Source organism: Acinonyx jubatus, chromosome B4 (assembly GCF_027475565.1).
Source record: "Acinonyx jubatus isolate Ajub_Pintada_27869175 chromosome B4, VMU_Ajub_asm_v1.0, whole genome shotgun sequence".
NCBI classification, from domain to species: Eukaryota; Metazoa; Chordata; class Mammalia; order Carnivora; family Felidae; genus Acinonyx; species Acinonyx jubatus.
Window position 1 is genome coordinate 118501275 of NC_069387.1, and position 19226 is coordinate 118520500.

Sequence of the window (19226 nt, forward strand, 5' to 3'; positions counted from 1 at the left end):
TACCTATCTAATTTAGAAAGCTTATTGCTAGAGATTTTGTTTTAATATTATACAGTAAGTTGAGTTCAAAGAGAACCTTTAACATTATTTATAAATAATAACATTGAGGTGATGCATTAAAGATATCTATTATTTTGGAAAGATAGTCATAAAATCCTAATTTACAATTCATAAAAAGTAGAATGAGAACTTAGCCACATTAGAGTTTATAATTTTTTTTCAAGTTTATTTATTTATTTTGAGAGAGAGAACACAAGAGGGGAGGGGGCAGAGAGAGAACAAAGGTGAGAGAACCCCAAGCAGGCTCCCTGCTGTCAGCATAGAGCCTGATGGGGCTTGATCCCACAAACTGTGAGATCATGACCTGAGCTGAAGTCATATGCTTTAACCCACTGAGCCACCCAGGCACCTCTAGAGTTTATTATTTTTTTTAACGCAAACTGCATGCATGGAAATAACATGTTCCAGTGTTGGCCATGCATTATACTCCCCTTAAGACAATAAAGAATTAGGATTTATATCAATGAGTAAGATAGAACAGTCCTCTCAAACAGTTCTTTATCTTGGTTTTGAAATTTTTAATTTGGTGGTGTTTGTCTTTGCATAGCAAACTGATACTGTTCACCTCCTTCATGTCCCAAATCCCTTTAAACATTTCAGGTGGAGAAGGGAGGGAAGTAAATGAGATCAGGGAGGAATACACAGGGAACACTTCAGTGCTATTTGTGATATATTATTTCTCAAGCTGGATGGTGAGCACATGGGTGCTCATTGTATTGGAATCTACACTGTGTATGTGAAATAGTTCACACTGTATTTTGATAGAAGAGTAAATCTGTAAGTGACTCTAGGAAACACAAAGGGTGCTATTGATGAACAAAGTGGAAGAATTCCTAAAAGATGGAAAACAATGGCGTTAGATTGTTAGCGAATCAAGAAGAATATTCATGTCCCAAATCAGGGCAGGAGAAAACTATTAAAGATAAAATAATTCCAGAGATACTTAAATGTCAGGACAAATGTCAGGAGAATAGGAGATAATGGGTGAGCCATTAAAAGAATGAATTGGAAACAACTGAGCCCTACTCACTTTCTTGGAATGGAGGCTCAGCAAAAAGAGAAAGTGTAAAGGTTGGACAGGGAAACAATCTAAAATAGTTTTATATTCACTAAAGTCATCAGAGTAAAAGGAAAAAAATATTAAAGGGAGTGGTGGATTGTGGCACTCATCTCTGGCTAAAGATAGGAGCTCAGACCTCATTAGAAAGAAGTCTGACAGGGCAGGGCCCTCGGGCACTTAGCACACCTCTCTCTTGCTGAGGAAAGGCACCACAGTTAGAACTTAGATTCATCAACAGGTAAACAGGAATTCATTAAAAAAAAAAAAAAAAAAAAAGACAACCAAGCCTTAAACATTTGAATGATACTTAAACACCACAAGAGGTACACCAAATCCAAAAAAAAGAATGAACCCCTAAGGGAATAAAGTAAACTTTAACTTTATACTATTCTCTGAGAGACTAATGAGGCAATTGTATCTATCACAACAGGTTACTATAACAAAGATCATAGAAATTAAAAATAGGATTACTTACGCTTAATTGATGGGTTGAATAGCAAAATGGACACTACTTAAAATTAAAAAAAAAGAAGCTGAGGGAATTTTCCCAGAGTGTAGCACAAGTGAGCAAGCTCTAGGATGGCTGGGGAAAGAAGCTATCCAACATTGACAATATAGGCTATGTTGTCCCCCTGATACTATGATCCTCTCCTATCGAGAGGCCTTTTGATGAGCTTGCACACAAAACACAAATAACCTCACACTTGGGGACCATTCATCCACATACTTCTTTCCTAAAGCTTCTAGTTCCCAGGTTTCTTGTAGTTTTCAAGTCTCAACTTCTGGTCAAACCATTAGCCATTATCCCCATCCAATATGTTCATGCACATTGGACAAGAGATGCTGCTCTTGGTTCTGCCCTCTGGGATCATTTCTCTTCCCCACTGCAGGTTAGGCATGCACAGAGCAGCATGTCAATGTCAAGCGGACGGTGGTATCTGCAAGATTGGACTCAGGCTGGACAAGTAAATTCCATGAGCTCACACTTAGAGCACCTACTCTTACTGCACTGTTTATGTTTCACCTGGCCCATATCTGTGACCTTATGGAGGTTACCTAATACCAGAGAAAAAATTCAAACCTGATTTACAGGTGGTTCTACGTGATATGGGTAGTACCAGCCAGAAACACAGTGCTGGCACAGATCAATTGTTGGATTATTATGCTCATGTATGAATCAGACAAGAGTTACCCAATAGTATCACTGGCCACAGAGTTAAGTAACAAGAGCTGGGGCTGCAATGCTAACTTGTTGGTTTTTATGGTCAAAAAGCTTTCTAGCACATTAGCAATTGCATTATAAAGGCACTTCCAAATCCACTTGTACAGAGTAAAGGGAAGAAAGATTTCTAGAAAAAAAGGTCTCAAGAAGGCCTTTCAGTCTTAAACATTCTCTTTATAAATTATAAGAGGAGAAAAGTTTCATCTCAACATTTATTTCTCTGAGTTAGAAAATCTTTTATTTACCTGGGTAGTATCTGAGAATGTGCATAAGAAGTTAAACAGATTCTTAAGCATTATGAATCAGACTGTTAATTCTCACAGAAATTTACTGAATGTTCCAACAGTAGGTAATCTTCTCAATGATTGGAGTTGGACTTTATTTATGCAGAGAAAAAAAGATTTTGCGTGTAAGTCCTCCCTCTAAAAGGTCAAACCTAAAATCGAATGATAATACCCTTGGGAATTCTTTTTAAGTGGAATAACTGTAATTTGTGGAACTGTCACTAGGTGGAGTGGCACTGTTGGGTTAGGAATTCATGCCTGGGAACTTTCAAAAACCATTCAGTAGAAGTCAATTTGTAAACAAGTTCAGTTGAATAATGGTATGTGTATGTGTTGATCAAAATAAGCTTTATTAGGGAATGTTATAAGAAATTGTCATTCACTTCATACAGTAGTAAAACATTTTAAGCATTGCTGAACAGTTCTTAGTAATTCTACTAATTCTAATTTGGATTTTGCCTAAATCCAGGGTGCTCACTTGCTAACATTTTCCCTCCTGAACTCAAATAGGTGAAGTAGTAAATCAAGGTCTCTGACACCAGAGCCGGTATCCTCATGTTACCTACCATACCACATGCATACCTTTGTATCTTTGATATTTCTGGTCCAATCTTAGAAATACAAATCTAAACATGTATATTTTTATTCTAAAAATTTAAAACAAAATAAAATGGGCTCAGAGGGAAGATGTTTCCTTAAAATTATATACAATCTTCTGAGCAGCAGATTGAAGGACATGGTAATATTCTTAATGCATTTCTCAAAGTCCCAGCCTTTCATAGTAATGGTAAGCAATGTTCACATAGAATATTAAAATGGAGACTTTACTAATAAGGAGACTCTGCCCTGCATCCCCTCCAATAAAGAGCATGTGGCTGCATGTTTCCAGGGTTTTCTGATCTCTCTATAACCACCCTCCCAGGGCTTCTACCAGAAGTATATTAATTTCCTCCTCAACTCAAACAGAACCATACACAGATTAGGGTAGTTACATCTTCCAGTGGCATAAAATTATTTTATTTTAGTTTTTTTTTTTTAGGGCATTAGTTAATGTTTATAAATTAAACAACAATTTGAGGACTCAAGGAAGTAGGTCTATTTTAGTACCCTTATTCATAGTAACTCTTTTATTTCCTTGCTTTATCATAGTCATTTATTTTTATTTTTTTAATTTTAGTTTTTTAAATTTACATCCAAATTAGTTAGCATATAGTGCAACAATTTCAGGAGTAGATTCCTTAGTTCCCCTTACCCATTTAGCCCATCCCCCCTCCCATAATCCCTCCAGCAACCCTCAGTTTGTTCTCCATATTTATGAGTCTCTTCTGTTTTGTCCCCCTCCCTGTTTTTATATTATTTTTGTTTCCCTTCCCTTATGTTCATCTGTTTTGTCTCTTAAAGTCCTCATATGAGTGAAGTCATATGATTTTTGTCTTTCTCTGACCGACTAATTTCACTTAGCATAATACCCTCCAGTTCCGCATAGTTGCAAATGGCAAGATTTCATTCTTTTTGATTGCCAAGTTAATACTCCATTGTGTGTGTGTGTGTGTGTGTGTGTGTGTGTGTGTGTGTGTGTGTGTATACCACATCTTCTTTATCCATTAGTCCATCGATGGACATTTGGGCTCTTTCCACACTTTGGCTATTGTTGATAGTGCTGCTATAAACATGGGGGTGCATGTATCCTTTTGAAACAGCACCCCTGTATCTCTTGGATAAATGCCTAGTAGTGCAATTGCTGAGTCGTAGAGTAGTTCTATTTTTGGTTTTTTGAGGAACCTCCATACTGTTTTCTAGAGTGGCTGCACCTGTTTGCATTCCCACCAGCAGTGCAAAAAATCCTCTTTCTCTGCATGCTCACCAACATCTGTCATTGCCTGAGTTGTTATTGTTAGCCATTCTGACAGGTATGAGGTGGTATCTCATTGTGGTTTTGCTTTGTATTTCCCTGATGATGAGTGATGTTGAGCAATTTTTCATGTGTTGGTTGGCCATCTGGGTGTCTTCCTTGGAGAAGTGTCTATTCATGTCTTTTGCCCATTTCTTCACTGGATTATTTGTTTTTTTGGGTCTTGAGTTTGATAAGTTCTTTATAGGTTTTGAGTCCTAACCCTTTATCTGATATGTCGTTTGCAAATATCTTCTCCCATTCCATTGGTTGCCTTTTAGTTTTGCTGATTGTTTCCTTCGCTGTGCAGAAGTTTTTTATTTTTATAGGGTCGCAATAGTTCATTTTTGCTTTTGTTTCCTTGCCCCTGGAGATGTGTTGAGTAAGAAGTTGCTGTGGCCAAGATCAAAGAGGTTTTTGCCTGCTTTCTCCTCAAGGATTTTTTAAATTTATTTTTTAATGTTTTTATTTATTTTTGAGAGAGAGAGAGACAGAGCATGAGCAGGGGAGGGGCAGAGAGAGAGGGAGACACAGAATCTGAAGCAGGCTCCAGGCTCTGAGCTGTCAGCACAGAGCCCGACACGGGGCTCGAACTCACGGACCTGATCATGACCTGAGCTGAAGTCAGATGCTCAACTGACTGAGCCACCCAGGCGCCCCTCTCCTCAAGGATTTTGATGGCTTCCTGTCTTACATTTAGGTCTTTCATTCATTTTGAGCTTATTTTGTGTATGGTGTAAGAAAGTGATCCAGGTTCATTTTTCTGAATGCTGCTATCCAGTTTTCCCAGCACCATTTGCTGAAGAGACTGTCTTTATTCCATTGGATATTCTTTCCTGCTTTGTCAGAGATTAGTTGGCCATATGCTTGTGGATCCATTTCTGGGTTCTCCATTCTGTTCCATTAATCTGAGTGTCTGTTTTTATGCCAGTACCATTACTATCTTGATGATTACAGCTTTGTAATACAGCTTGAAGTCTGGGATTGTGATGCCTCCTGCTTTGGTTTTCTTTTTCAAGATTGCTTCGGCTATTTGGGGTCTTTTCTGGTTCCATACAAATTTTAGGATTGTTTGTTCTAGCTCTGTGAAGAATGCTGGTGTTATTTTGATAGGGATTGCAAAAATCAGGCTTATTTTAAGGAAAAATCAAAACACACCTAGTTAAAGGTCTAAACAGTCCCCATTGCAAGCAAAGAGGAACTCTGCAGAGGACCGACCTGTGGGAAAGAGCAACCAAAACACAACAGCAAAATGCACACAGCATATACCAGTAACACTTCCTGAAGCAACAGGCCATGGACAGTGTATGACCCCTTCTTAATATAGCATTACTCTCAGGAGCAGGAAACATAACAAGCTTTCAAAGCACACAAAAGACAGAAACCTAGACGAAATGACAAGATGGAGGAATTCTCCCCAAAAGAAAGATCAAGAAGAAATCACAACCAGGGATTTACTCAAAACATATATATGTAATATATCGGAACAAGAACTTAGAACAGTAATCATAAGAATATTAACTGGGCTTGAAAGAAGCATAGAAGACACCAGAGAAACCCTTGCTGCAAAGATAAAAGACCTAAAAACTAGTCAGGCCGAAATAAAAAATGCTATAACTGACATACAAAACAGACTGAATGTAATCACAACTAGGAAGGAAGAATCAGAGGAATGACTATGTGATAGAGAAGATAAAATTATAGAAAATAATAAAGCTGAAAAGAAGAGGGAAAGAAAACTATTAGATCACAAATACACACTTAGGGAACTCAGCAATTCCAGAAAGCACAATATTATCCATATCATAGGAGTTCTGGAAGAAGAAGAGTGGGGAAAAAGGACAGAAGGTTTATTCGAACAAATTATAGCAGAGAACTTCCCTGATCTGGGGATGGAAACAGGCATTCAATTCAAGAGGCACACAGAACTCCCTTCAAAATAAACAAAAACAGGTCAACATCAAGACATATCATAGTGAACCTTGCAAAATATAAAGTTAAAGAGAGAATTCTGAAAGCAGCCAGGGACAAAAGGTCCTTAACCTACAAGTAGACACATGAGGTTAGTAGCAGACTTGTCCACAGAAACTTGGTAGGCCAGAGGGAGTGGCATGATATATTCAACATGCTAAATGGGAAAAATATACAGCCAAGAATATTTATCCAACGAGGCTACCATTAGAATAAGAGACATAAAGAGTTTCTAAGACAAGTAAAAACTGAAGGAGTTCATGAACACTAAACAAGCTCTGTGAGAAATATTAAAGGGGAACCTTTGAGCTGGAAAGAGAGACCAAAGCAAATAAGACTAGAAAGGTACAGAGATAATCTACAGGAATAGTGACTTTACAGGTAATACAGTGGCACTAAATTCATATTTATCAGTGATTACTCTGAATGTAAATGGGCCAAATGCTCCAATCAAAAGACATACAGTATCAGAATGGATTAAAAAAAGAAGACCCATCAATACGATGCATACAAGACACCTCTAGATTGAAATGGAATGGCAAAGCATTTATCATGCTAATGGACATCAAAAGAAAGCTGGAATACCCATACTTGTATCAGAAAACCTATATTTTAAACCAAAGATTGTAACAAGAGATGAAGAAGGGCACTATATAATAATAAAGGGGGGGTCTATCCAACAAGATCTAACAATTATAAATATTTATGCCCCCAACTTGAACACCCAAAAATATAAATCAATTAATAGCAAACATAAAGAAACTCATTGATAATAGTGTAATAATACAATAGTGGGGACTTTGGGTCGCCTGGGTGGCTCAGTCGGTTAAGTGTCCGACTTCAGCTCAGGTCATGATCTTGTGGTTCACGAGTTCGAGCCCTGCATCCGGTTCTGTGCTGACAGCTCAGAGCCTGGAGCCTGCTTCTGATTCTGTGTCTCCCTCTCTCTCTGACCCTCCCCCCCATTCATGCTCTGTCTCTCTCTGTCTCAAAAAATAAACGTTAAAAAAAATTAAAAAAAAAACAACAATAGTGGGGACTTTAACACCCCACTTATGGCAATAGATATATCATCAAAGCAGAAGATCAACAAGGAAACAATGGCTTTGAATGACATACTGGACCAGATGGACTTAACCGATATATTCAGAGCATTTCATCATTAAGGAGAAGAATACATATTCTTTTTGAGTGCACATGGAACATTCTCCAGGATAGATTACATACTGGGTCACAAATCAGGCCTCAACCAGTACAAAAGGATTGAGATCATATTATGCATATTTTCAGACCACAACACTATGAAACTTGAAGTCAACCACAAGAAAAAATTTGGAAAGACCACAGATACATGGAGTTTAAAAAGCATCCTATTAAAGAATGAATGGGTTAACCAGGAAATTAAAGAAGAAATAAAAAATACATGGACGCAAATGAAAATGAGAACATGATAGTGCAAAACCTTTGGGATACAGCACAGGCAGTTATGGGAAGTATATAATAATATAGGCCTTACTCAAGAAGCAAGAAAAGTCTCAAATACACAACCTAACCTTACACCTAAAGGAGCTGGAAAAAGAACAGCAAATAAAGCATAAAGCCAGCAGAAGAAGGGAAATAATAAAGATTAGAGCTGAAATAAATGTTATTGAAAAAAAAAAAACAGCAGTAGAACAGATCAACGAAACTAGGAGCTGGTTCTATGAAAGAATTAAAAAAATAGATAAACCCTTAGCCAGACGTATCAAAAAGAAAAGAGAAAGGACCCAAATAAATAAAATGAATGAAAGAGGAGAGATCACAATAAACAATGCAGAAATGCAAACAATTATGAGAGAATATTATGAGCAATTATATACCAACAAATTGGGCCATCTGGAAGAAATGAATACATTCCTAGAAACATAAAAACTACCAAAACTGAAACAGAAATAGAAAATTTGAATGGACCCATAACTAGTAAAGAAATTGAATCAGCAATATAAAAATCTCCCAACAAACAAGAGTTCAGAACTGGATGGCTTCCCAGGGGAATTATACTAAACATTTAAAGAATAGCTAATACCTGTTGTTTTGAAGCTTTTCTAAAAAATAAAAATAGGAAGGAAAAGTTCCAAACTCTTTCTATGAAGCCAGCATTACCTTGATTCCAAAACCAGACAAAGACCCCCTTTAAAAGGAGAATTGCAAACCATTATCTCTGATGAACATGGATGCAGAAATTCTCAACAATATATTAACAAATCGAATCCAACAGTACATTAAAAGAATCATTCACCACGATCAAATGGGGTTTATTCCTTGGCTGCAGGGGTGCTTCAATATATGCAAATCAATCAACGTGATATACCACATTAATAAAAGAAAGAGTAAGAACCATATGATCCTCTCAATAGATGTAGAAAAAACATGACAAAATACAGCATCCTTTTTTTTTTTAATGTTTATTTATTTTTGAGAGACACAGAGACACAGAGCATGAGCGGGGGGAGGGGCAGAGAGAGAGGGAGACACAGAATTCAAAGCAGGCTCCAGGCTCTGAGCTGTCAGCACAGAGGCCACGTGGGGCTCAAACTCATGAGCAGTGAGATCATAACCTGAGTCTGATGCTTAACCGACTGAGCCACCAGGAGCCCCTACAGTATGTATGTATGTATGTGTGTGTGTGTGTGTGTGTGTGTGTGTGTGTGTGTGTGTGTGTATTGGGAGAAAGAGCTAGGGAGGGGCAGAGAATTCCAAGCAGTCTCCACGCTGTCAGTGTGGAACCCGATGCTGAGCTCCAACTCATAAACTGTGAGATCATGACCTGAACTGAAACCAAGAGTTGGATGCTTAACCAACTGATCCACCCGGGCGCCCGTTTATAGCATCCCTTCTTGATAAAAACCCTCAAGAAAGTAGGGATAGAAGAAACACCTTGCCATCATACAGGGCACATATAAAAGACCCACGGTGATCACCATCCTCAATGGGGAAAAACTGAGAGCTTTTCCTCTAAAGTCACCAACAGGATAGGGATATCCATTATCAACATTGCTATTGAACATAGTACTGGAAATCTTATTAGTTTCAGCAATCAGACAACAAAAGAAATAAAAGTCACCCAAACTGGCAAGGAAGAAGTCCAACTTTCACTCTTCCCAGATGACATGATATTCTATGTAGAAAAACCTAAAGACTCCACCAAAAAAAAACTGCTAGAAGTGATATATGAATTTAGCAAAGTCACGGGATATAAAATCAATGTACAGAAATTGGTTGCATTTCTATACACCAATAATGAAGTAGCAGAAAGAGAAATCAAGGAAATGATCCCATTTACAATTGCACCAAACCCCAGAAAATACGTGGGAATAAACCTAACCAAAGAGATAAAAGATCTGTATGCTGAAAACCTTAGAAAGCTTATGAAAGATATTGAAGACACAAAGAAATGGAAAAACATCCCATGCTCATGGATTGGAAGAACAAATATTGTTAAAATGTCTACACTACCCGAAGCAATCTACACATTCAATGCAATCCCTATAAGAATATCAAAATAACCGCTTTCCTTCCCTACTGTGTCTTATTTATTTATTTATTTATTTATTTATTTATTTATTTATTTATCCTTCTAAGTCTCAGTTTCCCCTACTATAAAATGGGAGTTTTACCTCTTACTTTACAGGCCTATTGTTAGATTATAAACAATACATATAAAATGTTTAACAAACTGCTTAAGAAAGGGAAAAGGCAGGGACGCCTGGGTGGCTCAGTCGGTTGGCTCAGGTCATGATCTCATGGTTTGAGTTTGAGCCCCACGTCAGAGCCTGGAGGCTGCTTCTGATTCTGTGTCTCTCCCCCACTCATGCTCTGTCTCTCTCTGTCTCAGAAATAAATAAACATTAACAAAAGAAAGGGAAAGGGCCAATGACTGGAAATTATTTTATTAGCATATTTACTGATAAATTACATCCATCTGTAGTTGGGAATTTCTAGAGGTACCCTATATCCTCAGGGGAAAGTAATAGGACAGTTGGGTTTTTCATTTGTAGTAGATAAAAATCACTTTTATTTGGCTCTTCTTCTGCCTGTCCACTGGTCTTCCTCAGAGTTATCTTCTAGTCCCTTTTCTCTTCTTATTACCTTTCCTTTGGGCCCCTTGTCTTTCCCTTATCACACTTTTCCTAACTGCTGTTGATATCTTCTGCACCTCCAAGGTGCAAATTAGGCTTGTCTTGCTTCTGTCATGGTTTGACTAAATGCAGTAAAAGATGTAACCATTAATGAATTGGGTATGTATCCCTTCTGACTGTCCTGGGGATGGGGCTCTTCTTTGCACCTTTTGTGTCATCAGAAGGAGAAAAAAACCACAAGTAAGTAGGTGAAGTAAATAGAGGAGTAGAGTAACAGGTTGCCTATTTTTTTCCTGAAAGGTGAAGGTTAGGGAGATGTTTGGGAGGGAGGATGGAATGGAAAAAGTAAATGCTCACAAGAAGATGGTCTAGGATTATAAATAGTAAGGAGTCTATATGTCTTTTTTTCTGGTAGTATAGACTGTAGCACCTCCAGTTAATCTGCTCATGGTCATTGTAAAAAATAAATGTTATTGGATCTATGTTGCCTCACCTGTCTTGTCTGATATAATCGCTATGTAGAAGGAAACTCTTACAGAAGAGCAGAAAATCAATACACCAAACACAGTACTTTTATCATATCTGAAAAGTCAATTCTTGGAGATCAGTGGTTACCAGGGTTTGGGGGGAAGGGAAGGATGAATAGGTGAAGCATAGACTTTTAGGTCAGTGAAACTATTTCTGTATGATTCTCTGGTGGTAGATACATGTCATACATTTGTCAAAACCCACATAATATAAAACACAAAGAGTACTAATGTAAACTATGAACTAATGTAAATTTGATAATGAGGTATCAATGTATGTTCACAGATTGTAACAAATGTATCGCTTTGGTACAGGACGTTGATAGTGGGGAAAATATGCTTACGGGGGCAGAGGATATATGGGGACTCTACTTTCTGTGCAATTTCTGTGCACTTTTTCTGTGAACCTAAAACTGTTCTTTTTAAAAAAAATTTTTTTTAATGTTTATTTATTTTTGAGACAGAGAGAGACAGAGCATGAACGGGGGAGGGTCAGAGAGAGAGGGAGACACAGAATCTGAAGCAGGCTCCAGGCTCTGAGCTGTCAGCACAGAGCCCGATGCGGGACTCGAACCCATGAACCGTGAGATCATGACCTGAGCCGAAGTCGGACGCCCAACCGACTGAGCCACCCAGGCGCCCCTGAAACTGTTCTTAAAAAAACAATTAAAATATCAGTTCTTCCTGAAAAAAAAAATTATGAAAAATGAAATTACCTTCTTTTGAAAGTGAGAGAACAGGTTTGTCACAGGTTTGTGATATTTGGAGGTATAACCACATTTCCACTTACTGTATGGATAATTTCTCAGTTATTTATTTTTATTTTTTTTTAATTTGGAGAGGATGGAGGTGGTGCAGAGAAAAAGAGAGAGAGAGAGTGAGAGAATCATAAGCAGGCTCCACACTTAGCTCAGAGCCTGGTGCTGGGCTCAATCCCACAACCCTGGGATCATGACCTGAACCAAAATCAAGAGTTGGATGCTCAACTAATGGAGCCACCCAGATGCCCCAAGTTCCTCAATTCTTGTGCTATAGGATTCCAAATCATTTCATCTCCTGGTCTGTTAAGAAATAATATGTGGACTTTTCTATTATATTGTATAAGGGATCAAAATTTCAAATATATGTTTTAACTTATTAAAACTTATTTAGACATTCCCTATTTTCACAAAGGATTTCATGGGGATAAAAATAAAAAACACAAGTAATACATTTATTAGATAATAGGATATCACCAAAAGAGGACCAAGTAGGGTTGTAAATAAAGAGAAAGAATATATGCTAAATGTAAAGTTAGCATTTTTGCAATGATTGAATAGAAAACTTTTGTTCTGAGTTCCCACATACTGTTGGCTCTTTTTACTTTGGCTAAGTCATGTTTCAAAATTATAAAGCATACAATTCATCAAAGAAGGTAAAAGTTTTTCCTTCTATAAATTCTGAAAAAAATTATGTGGTAATGTCTTCCACAGCAGTTTTAGAGCAGACATGGACATAGATTAATTTCTACACAGCTTTTCTTTTACTCGCTTCTGAATAAAATGGAAAGTATAACATTTAAGTTTAACTCAATGAAGACTGTTCTGTCAGAGTCTAAATACAATATATTATAGTATTTTGGTTAACACTAACCTTAAATATTTCTTTGCTCTTATTTCATCAGTTAACCCATTCCCAGCATGCTTTTTTCTTTTGCAAATATATACATACATACATATATATATATATATATATATGTATGTATATATGATGATTTATTGCCTAGAAACTTGTTGGGACTACTGTTTTAATCTTCAAATTAGAGTTCCTTTTCATTTTTCAGTAGCTTCATTCCTACTGTTTCAAGTACTTGATGATTTGTTAGAACTTGGCAAAGACAAACTCCTTTAAGAGGAGAGGTGTCATTACTACTTAAGCACATGTTTTGCATAAGATGACTTGATGCTACATCAACAGCATCAGAGCCAGTAAAACAGTTCTTGTATGTTCGTCAATGATGCTTCTTTTTTTATTTCCACCTGAGTCTGAAGGGAGTGAATAATATCATCCCATAGCTGAGTAGCTTGAAAGGACTAGGGGATCCTGAAAAGAAAAGAAAAAAATGAATAAATGGGTTTCTTACAATTTAGATTACACAAAAATATGTAAGTTTCCCAGTTTTGACAACCTTATGCTTTTGTGTGGCATATCTGTTGCCAGTGTCTCTCTTGTTTCTTCTCCTCCCATCCTATGTAAACCATAATTTATTTACTAACCCTGCACCATGTTTGTCTGCCAATAAAAACACAGTAAATGTAGGAACTTGCTTTACTGATATCAAATGCATTATTATGTGAATTTATATAGCCTTAATATTACATGATGACTAGCTATACTTAATCTTGAAGAATACTTTTTAATTTTTTTTACATTTATTCATTTTTGAGAGACAGAGAGAGACAGAGCACAAGTGGGGGAGGGGCAGAAAGAGAAGGAGACACAGAATCCAAAGCAGGATCCAGGCTCTGAGCTGTCAGCACAGAGCCTGATACGGGGCTCTAACTCATGAGCTGTGAGATCATGACCCGAGCCGAAGTCAGACGCCTAACTGACTGAGCCACCCAGGTGCCCCTGAATAATACTTTTTTAAGAAAATATTTAAAAGGAATGCACACACACATTGGAGTCTTAATTATGACAGACCTGTGGCTTCATGAGGCTCTTTTCTTTTTCTTTTTGCCTTTTTTGACCAATGGCAAGCCCTTCATGAAAGAGATCTAGGGCAAGCAGCTGAATAAAACTAATTGATTTATCTGCCAGTTGATCTGTAAGAAAAAAGTTTGTGAGAAATAACGGAAACCTGAAAACAATAAAAATGTCCATCACTTGGGGAACATTTAAATAAATTATGTCATAGCCTCACTGTGGAATATTTAACAGCCAGTTTGGAAGAATGAGATTTATAGCATGGAAGGATTTCATTAACTAGAAAAAACAAAACAAAACCAAAAAAACTTGCTAGTTTTTTTGGAGAATGTGTATACCATCATCTTAGTTATATATAAATGAATTCTTGAATTACATACAAGTATATGTAAATAAATGGAAAGGTATAGAAGGCTAACCTTCAAACTATTAACCTTTGGGAAGTAGGTTTATAATGAAAAAGGATGTTCACTTTTTATTCTATTTATTTGTGGGCTTTTAAATAATGTATATACTTTTTTCAATTAATTGGAGACAGTAAAATTTTTCATTGAGATAAACTCACATACCGCAAAATTCACCTTTATTTCTTTTATTTTTTAATTATTATTATCTTTTAGTAGGCGCTAATGCCCAACATCGGTGTGTACTCAGACCCCCTGATCAAGAGTCATGAACTTTACCAACTGAGCCAGCCAGGCACCCCAAAATCCACCCTTTTAAAATGCACAATTCAATGGTTTTTCAGTACACTCACACAGTTGTGCAACATCACTATTAACTAAATCCAGATCATTTCATCACTTCAAAAAAAACCCTCAGACCTTAGTAGTCACTCCTCATTCCTCTCTACCCCAGTAAAAATTTTAAAATAACTTTCTTTTGTTTTAAAATTTTTAATGTTTTATTTATTTTTGAGAGAGACAGAGTACGAGCGGGGGAGGGGCAGAGAGAGTGGGAGACACAGAAATGGAAGAAGGCTCCGGGCTCTGAGCTGTCAGCACAAAACCGGAAGCAGGGCTTGAACCACCAGATCATGACCTGAGCTGAAGTCAGACGCTTAACCGACTGAGCCACCCCAGCGCCCCTACCCCAGTAAATTTTTAATTAAACAATTTTAAGAATGATAATGGAATAAGTTGAAACATCTAGATTGTTGTTTCTAGGTCTTTTGTTGTTAGAATCCAAGAATTTAAGCTCTCTCCTCCTTTGGAAACAGGATGCCCAATTTTGCATAATTGTCTGATGTTTATGACAAAATGACAGAAATAAAAGTCCATCACCTTCAAATGCCTTTAGTAACAGAAGCTGTCTATCCTTGAAATATTAGCCCAAGACCCTGTGGACAATGCGGAGACAGGAGTAGGGGATAGAGGGTGAATAGTGGAAAGGGAGGAATTAGAGGAAGAGGGGACCAGGGAGTGATGGGCGAGTAGGGACGGGGGTAGGGTGGAGTGGGGTGGAAAAGGCTAGGAGTCTATGATCGGTGCAGACAAGGGTGTGGCCATCTGCTTCTCTAACTTTCATTAAATAAGTAGTCTAGGTTAAGAAAATAATTCTCCTGCTTGCCACCTCGTACTTTAATCCTTTGTTGTTCTGAATGCAGCCTGCTGACCAGCAGCAGCATTGGCGTCATCTGGGAACTTACTAGATATGCGGAGTATCAGACCCAATCCCTGAATCCAAACTACATTTTAACAAAGTCCCCAGATGATTCGTGTGCATATTCATGTTTGTGAAGCACTGCTTTCGTGGACACCTTGGGCAGAGTAGCTCCGGAAAAAGCCGAATAGCGAGCGATTCTTTACCGCGGACCAGACAGCAGGTGGGCTGAGAAATGGTCAGGAAAGGGCTGGCCCTCAGGAGGCAAGTCCAAACCACCCGCTCCTCTCAGCTGCCGTTCCCTTCAGAACATATTTGGTTAGGATCTATAGGGCTACCTGTCCTCCTTTTCCGGCAGAAGCCACCTTTAGGGCTAACGAAACTCTGCTCGCTCGGTCCTGGCCCCGGAAGCCTACTCCGGCTGCCAAGGCTCCGGAATCGCGGAGTCAAAAGGACCGCCGTCAGCTAGCGCTCGGGTTCCTCCCCTAGCTCGTAACACCGCCCCCACCTGGCACCCGGTGGGCGGGGCCCAGGGAGCGTAGGCCCCGCCCCTCCAAGCCTGACGGAAGTGACGTCATGCCCTGGCCGGCCGGTCTTTCGGTCTTCTTCCCCCTCCCGTACTCTTCCTCCCCAGTCCCTCCCCTCCCCTCCCCCTTCCCTCCTCCGGCTCCAGCCTTTGAGGCCGCGCGGGTGGAGAAGGCTATGGAGTAAGCCGGCGGCCGCGGCAAGGCTCTGAGGCTGAGCAGGGGCAGCCAGGAAGCGTTTGGGGGGGCGGGGGAAACGAGCCCCAGCACCGCCCCTCCCGGGAAAGAGGGAAGAGGTGAGTGACCGCCCACGGGCACAGGGCGATCTCCTTCACCTGCCACACTCCCATCTGGGCTCTCTAGGCCAGCAAGGAGGGAACGGGGAAGGACCCGCACCCGGGGTAGGCCTCCCAAGGCCCTTGGAGCTGGTGACTGTTGCCTGGTGACGGGCCTGCCGGCTGCGGGCCGGGACGGTGGACGCCCGTGTGTAGCCGAGCTGGGGGACTGACGAGCTCCGGGGAGGGGATCCGAGAGGCCCGAGTTCCCCGAAGAGGCCTTGAGGCGACGGGAGACCGGGGCCGGAGCCATCTGTGGGAGGGAGAACCCTCTTTCAGGCCTTGGAGCTCGGGTTTCCGTGGTGGAGATCTTGGTTCCCTTTTGGGAAATTGGATACTACTCCGCGACTGGGTGAGACCGCTCCAGTCAGTTCTGAGGTCTGCACCTCATTACCTGGGTTACCAAACAGCGCCCTACGGCCCGGCGTCCTTTTCAGACAGTAGCTCTAGTTCTGGAACGGAAGGTTATTGTGGGTGAGGTGGGTGGGGCAGGTGTTTTGCGAAGATTAACACTCCCTTCGGTGGCTCCCTCACTCTTCTTTTTCTAAGCGGGAGAGAAAGGGTGGAGGAAGGTTTAGATCCGTAAAGCTTGCAAAAACTTCTTGAGATCCGACTGAATACATACCAGTACTGTCAGGTCAGCCCTTATGACAGTCTTCGTGAGACACTGCATTGGAGCCACTTAAAAGTGCCGTGTCAATAGTGACTTAAAATTGTAAGTGCAAACTAGTTTTTTGTAGATCAAATTCAGGAATTATTTGTATGATGACTTTTTTTTTTTTTTTTTTACAATTTGGATTCTGTGAATAATAATTTTTTAAAGTAGCGTTTGCATCCCTCTCCATTCCGGAAAATTAACATAGTCTAACGAAAATGCTCCAGACCTGCCTGTCACTTTAAAAGCCAGTTGTATTCTGGTAATGGCTTGAAAGTCAGGTACTTGAAGCTTCCTTCTTTACAGGCTTTTTTTTTTTTTTTGGTTTGGCATTTGTCTTATTCTTTAATATAAAAATATTAATTTTAAAGTTTAAATATGGTTTGTCATTTTTAAACTAGTCGTAAAAGAAACTTTTGGAGGATTGTTGTCAAGGAAAGGAACCTAATGGAAGGTAAGGACCTTCATTCTTTTCAGATCCACTTTACACACATGCTGAAACCTAGTCTTCTAAGATCCGTAAACATGCAACAGAAACAGACATGTGTCATAGAATACTTCTGAACAAATCAATTATCATTAGGAATACCTACCCAACTCACATGTTTGATTCATTATTTACCCCCCGTCCCCCCAAAATAGGTCCTCTTACTGTGTTTAACTCAGTGACTAGCTTCATCATCCATCCCTTTTTTGTAGGAGTAGAGTATGACATCTTCCTGTCTCTCATGACTCATATCACTCTCTCTTGATGTCCTGTTAACTTGGCTTCTTGAATATGTCCACTCTTCATCGTCACTACTAGTACTCTCATTCCAGCCATCATCATCTCTCATCTGAGGTATAACCAGCTTCCTCATTATGGTCTACTTGTATTTTCTGTGGCCTGCTCTGTAGTTTTCCACACCAGACTGAGTGACTGTTTCAGAATGCAGATCTAATCACATTGTCTTCATGTTTAAAACCCTTCAGTGGTTTCCATTGTTTTTTAAGAGAAACTAACATCCTTAACAACCTGTTTGGCCTCCCAGTTGCCTTTTGAACCTCATCTCCACAGTGCTTTCTGGCATTCCTTTCTCCCCTAGTCACCTTGTTCTTTCTGTTCTGCTTCAGGTACATGGCTTTTGGTTATGATGCTTCCTCTGCTTGGAAGTGTGCTTCTTTTCCTTTTCATCCAGTTCAGGGAAGACTTTCCTGGTTCAGGGAAGACTTTCCTGGTTAAGGTAGAGTCTCATAATTATGTGTTCACATGACCCCATTGCAGAGTTGCCATATTTATTAATACTTAATAAATTAATGAGATGTTTCTCATCTGATACTGTGTAAGTGTTTAATAAATGTTTGTTGAATGAGTGAATGAATGAATGAATGAATGAATGAATTCAGTGCTTACTAAATGTGCCAGGAATTGTGTTAAACATTTTATGTGTCATCATCTTTAATCCTCTGAACAACCACATGATATGTGGGTGGCATTTCCCCCTTTTTATGGATTAGAAATAGTGTTAGGGAGGTAGTTGGTGGTTACAGTGCTAGTAAGTATTAGAACAGGCATTTGAACCCAGGCTTCCTTGCCACTGAAGATTGTGTACTTAGTCATATCACATTTAATTCTCACACTGTGCATCAGAACACCTGAGGAGCTGCTCAAAATACAAATGCTGCCCTGACTGCACATTTATAGGTTCTGATTCCAAAGGTTTGAGACGGTAGATAGGCATCTATGTAATTAACAAATTATTCAGTCCTTTGGATGTTATTAGATGAATTTAGATGTTCATCAGAGTTTGAAAACTGTTGCCTTAGACAACAGTTCAGTGCTTTATGAGTTTCAGTTTTCACACATTTTACTCCATTGTATTTCAGATTTTGTATATTCTTAAGAAAGAACTGTAGACGTAAGAAAGTGACCTTAGTGGTCATTTAGTCTAATTTCCTACCTGATTATTCCTTTTCCCCGTTCTCTAGCTGAAGGGGCTGAATAGTGAGATGCTGCCACCCCAGTGCTGCTACTTTTTTGAAATTATGGTAATTTCAAGAATCTGCTTGACTTCCTGTAGTAAAAACTACACTAAGTACATGGGGTTGAAGTGCCTTCACAAGAATTGGATGCAATCTCTCCTCAGATCTTACTGTTTAAATTGCTGATTTGATGTTTAAGCATATATTGCCTTGTAATTTCTTATGTTGTTTTCAAAGGCTTATTGTACAGTGGTCTTAAGTTTGTAAATAGTGATGGAATGTTTTACTTCTTGTTTCTCTTACTGTACCTAGTATGGTGCTTTCTACCTG

At 39.1% G+C, this 19226-nt stretch overlaps 2 protein-coding genes across 6 annotated transcripts in view; one reads left to right on the forward strand and one right to left on the reverse strand.

Annotated features, from left to right (window-relative positions):
- Nucleotides 1-12843: 12843 nt before the first annotated feature.
- On the reverse strand, nt 12844-16532 carry DEPDC4 (DEP domain containing 4). The gene is given in 4 exon segments (XM_053199635.1): nt 12844-13215; nt 13816-13937; nt 15759-16219; nt 16261-16532. Coding segments are annotated over 4 exon segments (894 nt in total). The 3' UTR covers nt 12844-13176.
- The window catches only part of SCYL2 (SCY1 like pseudokinase 2), a 69542-nt gene continuing 66418 nt past the window's right edge, over nt 16103-19226 (forward strand). For 3 of the 5 annotated variants that reach the window (XM_015070855.3, XM_053226647.1, XM_053226648.1), the window contains exon 1: nt 16105-16240. The gene's annotated coding sequence lies outside the window, so the exon portion shown is untranslated. Of the gene's footprint in view, nt 16241-16518; nt 16658-18047; nt 18158-19226 lie in introns of those variants that run through there. The other 2 variants (XM_053226645.1, XM_053226646.1) reach the window with 2 other exon arrangements.